This window comes from Anopheles coluzzii, chromosome 2, assembly GCF_943734685.1.
Source record: "Anopheles coluzzii chromosome 2, AcolN3, whole genome shotgun sequence".
Taxonomy (NCBI): domain Eukaryota; kingdom Metazoa; phylum Arthropoda; class Insecta; order Diptera; family Culicidae; genus Anopheles; species Anopheles coluzzii.
In genome coordinates, this window is record NC_064670.1 from 67,246,494 (window position 1) to 67,252,897 (window position 6,404).

Below are 6,404 nucleotides of genomic sequence, written 5' to 3' on the forward strand. Positions count from 1 at the left end.
TCAGTTTGACAATAGCCGTCGATATTTGTTTACAGGCAGCAGCTGCATTATAACGTGTAAAATGTCGATTTATGGAGTGAGGGATGCAAAATACGAATTTTTAATGCTAAAAAAATGTTTATTAAACGAAAACAATTCATATATCATACCCAAATACCAGCAACATTCGTCGCATTTGACAACTGCCGTCGATCCTGGTTTTGTGCTTTTTTCTAAAGCCTCGATGCCCAATTGTTCTACATGACGACACCTCCTTTCTACCCACTTTGTTCTGACCAGCTTTTACCGTCCAAATCAAGGTGTTATAAATGACAAGGTGAAGTTGTTCAGAGCAAAATGACATTTCTCGACTTGACATTTCTCTTCCGGGGGCTCCGGTCAAGGATAATGTATTTAGAACAAGGATAATGTATTTAGAAGGTTGATTTTTATCGCTTTTGCTGGGCGACATTGTGGGGGACATCTGTCACTCTCTGCATACAAATTTCATTACCCCGCACCAGGCCTCCCCGATTTTTATACCGGAGCCCCCGGAAGAGATATGTCAAGTCGAGAAATGTCATTTTGCTCTGAACAACTTTACCTTGTCATTTATAACACCTTGGGCTCCGGTATAAAAATCGGGGAGGGCTGGTGCGGGGTAATGAAATTTGTATGCAGAGAGTGACAGATGTCCCCCACAATGTCGCCCAGCAAAAGCGATAAAAATCAACCTTCTAAATACATTATCCTTGGTCCAAATAGGCATACAGCGACAACGTCACGCGCGACGACGCTGCGCGCGACAAACAGTAGCTTAATTTTGCAAACAGAGCTACTCGTCGCGTGCGACAGTTTTGCTTCATCCGAAACAATCGAATTATCTAGTTTTTTTTACAAGCCAGATTTATGTCAAACGCAAAAAAATAGATTTGAACACATTTTAACCTATTTTTGTGTGTTTTCAAATAAAAAACAAGTTTCTTGACTGAGTCAAATAAGCTACTTTGATCTACAGCGATTGAAATTTTGAGCTATTTTTCGTCGCGCGCGACGTTTTCGCTCTATGTCTATTTGGACGGTCAGAAGGGCTATGCAATAACCTGGCTTCTTTTATGTTCCTTGGTTGACATGTAGCAAATGCCATTGCCCGGAATACGTTCCATGCTAATGATCAATTTATAATTATTCTTGTTGATACGAAACTTTAGTATGGATAAAATTGCATTTGATCATACGGATGAAGGGTCATCATTGAATTGTAATGAAGATAAAACTGAGAATGGATCGGATAGCGCATGTCCTTCCTCGGTTAGAGGGAAACCTAAATCGGGTAGGATATGGAAATCTCAAAAGTTACGGTAGGTTATAAACATGGATGTTCTACTAAGAGAGATAATACGCATACATCTGCATATCCTATAGATTTGCTTCTATTAAGAAAAGTGTACAATGTAAGAAGTCATCACAGCAACACGCATTTCGAGAAGAAATCAAGCATATCAAGGAACTATCACGATCTATAAAGGAAACAAGGCGACGTGAAAATGATATCAAACGTTTGAGACGCGAAGAAAACAAACGCAGAAGGATTGAAAATGAACGTAAGTCGGAAATCGTACAAGTTATCAAAAATCCTGCAAAACTCAAAAGAATGAGAAAGAAACAGCTGCGAATGATTGAAAGACGGGACATCAGTAAATTAAATGTCGTCTAATGCATTACCCAAGACAATAAACAATTGGACCGTCATGTAGCTACCGTGTCGTTTTATTAAATTACTATCCGGAAACATCGAACCTGCTTCTAGTCTGATAAGGAAATAAGAAATTCAAGAAGAGCATTCCACTCAAATCCATCCTTTTTTTCACGAAGGCTGATGTTACTGATTTTGCTCGCCACATTAAACAACTTTTTGAACGGAGCATACGAATCCAGGGTCAATCGATCGCCTATAATGATAAGTTTCTCCTTGGCTCTTGTAATTGCAACAGTTAATCGGCTTTTATCGCTTAATATTTCGTAACCGTGAGAGCTCCGTTCTTTTCCTTTGTTGATCCAGATATCATCGGATAAATTTGATGATTTTGTGCACGAAAATAGTATTATCTGCGAAAAAATAAAACATTTAGACACAAGTCATGAAAAAGTGTTCTTCGTATACTGTACCTTTTTATCCTTTCCTTGAAATTGATCTATAGTGTTGACTTCAATATTGCAAGTATGATTCAATTGCTCAACATTTTCCTTCGTATATATTACGTTATGATTTGAACTTGAAGAGTGACGAGTGTATTTTTGTTTTTCAAATAATTTCTTCATGAGTTTTCGTATTAATTCCACCTGTGCTCGAAATGGTGCAATAATACCTATTGATTCAGGTTCAACGCCAGCTTGAAGGAAAGCCCAACTAACGTATACTACAATGGCTATTTCCGAAACGTTTGTGCAGTTCATTTCGTTTTTACTTTGATCATCTGTAATGCTAGTCGATATTTCATTCAATTTTCTATAGTTTAGGTTCATTTGATATGTGTTACCAGTGTCCACTAAGACTACTGATAAGTCAATTTGATTGGATATCATTTTCAGTAGCCACCTTTCTACTTCATATATCCTACGTATATTTTCCAGATTCGGAAGGTTAATGGTGTTATTTTCCACAATATCATTTCCACAAATTAATTTACCGTTATAAGCAAACTCGTTAGCCAATTTTGTCAAGACACGATTCATTCGATACTGTGTTGGAAGTATGTAAAAGGAACCTTCTTGGTCCAATCTGTGAAACATACTTTCACATGCGCCGAGGGAGCTGAAACAGATATAAATGCATTTTAAAATACTGTTTGTTGAACACGATGGAACATATTACAATTTTTAAATTAAAAATATTTTAAAGCATTACCGTGCTTCAACAGATTTGATCACAGGAGGCAGTTGTTCTGGATCGCCTACTAATAGAAATCGTTTGCTACGTAACAATGGTCGAATGAGGCTAGGTTGAAAAACTTGAGTCGCTTCATCCACAATACAAAAGTCAAAGAGGCGTTTATTAATCAGGGGATGGCCGGTTCCCTGGCACGTTACTCCAACAATTTTCTGTAAAAATAAACAACATTTAATTACAAAGCTAACGGGGTTTGCGTATTTCTTACATACGTATTGTTCATATACTTCACTCAGTTTTTCCGGAGAATCACAATGCTCAGTTACAATAGCTTCTGCAGATGATGCTACAGCTGGATCGATACGATCTATTGATCCTAGTCGAATAAACTTTAGATCTTGAAAAGGCAATAGGCGCTTCAGTACATTATCAACAGCAGAATGTGTGTTACTAGTCAGTAGTATAGATTGACCTAAGAGCGATAACAATCTGATCAATCCTACAATTGTTTGAGTTTTCCCAGTTCCAGGTAAACCCTTTAATAAGCAGTAGGATTTTGTAGCAGCGGCCTTAAGGGCTGCATTTTTCTGGTGACGGTTCAACTTTTTCAGGATTTCCTTGGCCTTTGGAATCATAGATTTTGAGAGAAATCCATCTGAGAATGTTGGCTTTTCACGATCAATAATAATCCTAGAATGAAATTTTAATGAAATTCATCGTAACATGCGCCAAATTAGTGATAATTCTTTACCTGCGATACTGCGAGCAACGGTCATCGTTAAAGAGAAGCAATGCTAAGTTGGATAAATTAAATGTGGATTTATAGAGAGTATTTTGATCTAATATAAAGGTTTCAGCTCCATAATTAGTTGACAAGTCCCGTTCAAAAGAGACAACAATTTCGTTACTAGCATGACTAATTATGTATCCAGAAGCTACGGCAATCCGTTTAGAAGTACTACATATAATATATTCACCAACTTGAAAAGTATCCAAAGCTTTAGGTAATGTGCTACTTGCTGCTTCTAATTTGAAAGTATGAAAATATAAGTCATCCACGATACGCACAGGAGAGACTAAAATCAGCCCATAAATGCATCTTCCCGTTTCTGCCCGTTCCTTTGGGGATGAATTCCACATGTTTTGTACGTTGCGCGCTGAGAACGGTGGAATATGGTTAATTTAATTGTCTGGTGCTGGCGCTTAAGCTCTCTACTTACATTGTACTGTCTCGTCATGAGTTTCCAAATATATAAGACCGGACCATTGAATGAAGTAATCAACGTCTTTAGTTCTTAGATGACCACATGCTTCTTCTGCAAGTATTGACAATCCATAATTTGTAACGGTGCCTTCACGTTCGCTTTTCAATAATGTTATGCAAACTGTGTTATATGGACATTTGGTACAAGCTCGTTCGTTATTGATAGGGTCTGGTAAAGTGGGCTTCATCGCCAATGATCCCTTTTGAGTTATATTATCTTTTACCATCCACTTGCTTAGGGACCGTGCAACTTCATTTCGCAGAATGATCAAATCACGCTTCATGTTACGATTTGCAGTTACACGACTACATTTTCCCTCTTTCAAGTACAGGAGTAATCCAGCGTTTACCTCATGTCCAACAAGATTCATCATCATTTGATACAACGCCAGCTGGCCAAGATGTTCAAATGAATAACTAGCTCGACCTGTTTTCAGTTCTAAAGGCATAATTTCAAACGTTTTCTTTGTCGCATCACTTGATACGGAAACTGTTGCATCGATTCTGCCTTTAACTCCCAAATGATGGCACCAAATATTTTCCTCGATATCATTAACCTCACAGATGGCAATTGTTTCAGTATCAGTTTGTATAGACCTGTGATTAAAGTGTTTGTTTAAGAACGTCTCGATTTCTTTAAGATATGGACCCAGTAAACTGAACGCTTCCTTCGTGCTTAAGTTAACTTCATAAAGAGATGAGATAACCTTTTTAGTCTTCATAACTTTTTTTGCAATAGTTTCTACATGAGTAAGTAATTTGCAAGACTTGTCCAAAAGGCACCGTTGGAAAATATAATGCACCACGGTTCCAATAACCATCTAACGTGGAATACAGATAAAAAGAAAACTACATTAAAATATGTAATTAGTGATGAGTAATTTCGTACAAACCTGTGTATTCTCCGATTCTGACATACGAAACAGCTCCTGTAAGACTCCGCGCCGATGACAGAACAATGATCCCACTACAGTAGTACCTGAAACGAGTCTATCAGGATCCGTAACAAAAAATCCGAAATCTGCGTTGACTACAAAATGGCTTGATGATGGACTAACTTTCATGGCCAACACTGATACTATCAAGCCGTGAGTAATGCATTGAATCATATTCCTGTAATATAGGAGACCTTGCTGAATTCAGTTGATTATTCCTTTGTGTGTAATTACCAAGGAGGAAAAAGCTGACAAATAGCTTTTTCTTCGGAATGAGAATCTTGCAATGATACTTTAATGGTTCCATTCTCAAGTTGGTCGATTGTCAAGACACTGCATCTTTTCCATGTAGATAGGTCTAAAGTGAAGTGCTATGAAAGAATATTCATACGGTAAAATATGGTGAAGGTTTAATATTACTTAAACAAACAAAATCGTTACCTGATGTACAGTGTTACAGTGCATATCGTGCCATTCTTCATCCCAATTTATAAGAGAACAGACATTATTATCGTTATCAGAACATTCTTTCGATGCCGTTTCGACACCGGTAACGACATTAGAAACTTTTAATTTCCAATACTTCGCCTCTAATCCCGCATCAATTTTGGGAGATTCGTTGTTTGAGGTACATCTCCTTTTCATCCTTTCAGTGAGTTATCAGTTGATCAGTTGATGAGATAAACAAAATGAACAATTAGAAGAATCGTATCACAATAAATTATCCCGCCACTGAACATAGTAAATTGTCCGCCAAAATTAATACGCCTGAGCCAGGGACTGTGTAGGAACCAAGGTGAATTAAAGAGATCGGGTGGTGAAATCTACCCAGTCAGACATATCGGACTTACTTTAGGGCGGTGGCAACGCTCATCGGATGCGCTTTTATCGGACGAGATTTCTATGGGATTTGACAGATAACGTCGGACGTGCGATTTCGTCGTCCGACGTTATCTGTCAAATCCCATATAAAAATTTGACAGGCCGTCCGATAAAATCGCATGCGAAAAAGCGTTGCTACCACCGTTAATACGGTAAAAGCAAGGTGGAATTTACAGGTGTCCCCAGAGATACGACTGTATTTGGGACCGAAAAAATGTCCCAAAGCAAGGCGTAAGTCGAAAAAGTCGTATGTCGAATATCTATGAACATAAAATTTATAACCGAAGTTAAAGAGTTGGATTTTATTTAATCGTGTATTTTATTTAAAATAATGTTCCATAATGTAATAATTATATTTTAAAAACCGTACACAATATAGATATTCAAGATAGGGTAGTTGTGGAATCTTTGGAAATGTATGTCTAACGGTTATCAGCCCAGAAATTAAAAAAAA

General features: G+C 37.6%; 2 protein-coding genes across 2 annotated transcripts; one reads left to right on the forward strand and one right to left on the reverse strand.

The window, feature by feature from the left end:
* The first annotated feature begins 1,100 nt into the window (after positions 1-1,100).
* Positions 1,101-1,735, forward strand: LOC120949651 (coiled-coil domain-containing protein 86). The gene is made up of 2 exons (XM_040367084.2): positions 1,101-1,340; positions 1,405-1,735. Exons 1-2 carry the CDS (start codon positions 1,192-1,194, stop codon positions 1,694-1,696), a joined length of 441 nt encoding a protein of 146 aa, XP_040223018.1. The 5' UTR covers positions 1,101-1,191; the 3' UTR covers positions 1,697-1,735.
* LOC120961182 (DNA replication ATP-dependent helicase/nuclease DNA2) lies at positions 1,729-5,958 on the reverse strand. The gene is made up of 9 exons (XM_049606504.1): positions 5,510-5,958; positions 5,303-5,439; positions 5,027-5,211; positions 4,090-4,954; positions 3,621-4,026; positions 3,142-3,559; positions 2,888-3,081; positions 2,149-2,794; positions 1,729-2,088 (listed from the first exon to the last, which is right to left on the reverse strand). Exons 2-9 carry the CDS (start codon positions 5,373-5,375, stop codon positions 1,786-1,788), a joined length of 3,090 nt encoding a protein of 1,029 aa, XP_049462461.1. The 5' UTR covers positions 5,376-5,439; positions 5,510-5,958; the 3' UTR covers positions 1,729-1,785.
* Between the last annotated feature and the right edge of the window lie 446 nt (positions 5,959-6,404).

Excerpts from the sequence above, each read along its gene's own strand:
- LOC120949651 (XM_040367084.2), top strand. The coding sequence starts at position 1,192 with ATGGATAAAATTGCATTTGATCATACGGATGAAGGGTCATCATTGAAT. Across the intron at positions 1,341-1,404 it reads TGGAAATCTCAAAAGTTACG|ATTTGCTTCTATTAAGAAAA; the intron begins GTAGGTTATAAA and ends CATATCCTATAG.
- LOC120961182 (XM_049606504.1), bottom strand. The coding sequence starts at position 5,375 with ATGGAACCATTAAAGTATCATTGCAAGATTCTCATTCCGAAGAAAAAG. Across the intron at positions 5,212-5,302 it reads TGTCAGCTTTTTCCTCCTTG|TATCAGTGTTGGCCATGAAA; the intron begins GTAATTACACAC and ends ACGGCTTGATAG. Across the intron at positions 4,027-4,089 it reads TCATGACGAGACAGTACAAT|CGCGCAACGTACAAAACATG; the intron begins GTAAGTAGAGAG and ends CACCGTTCTCAG.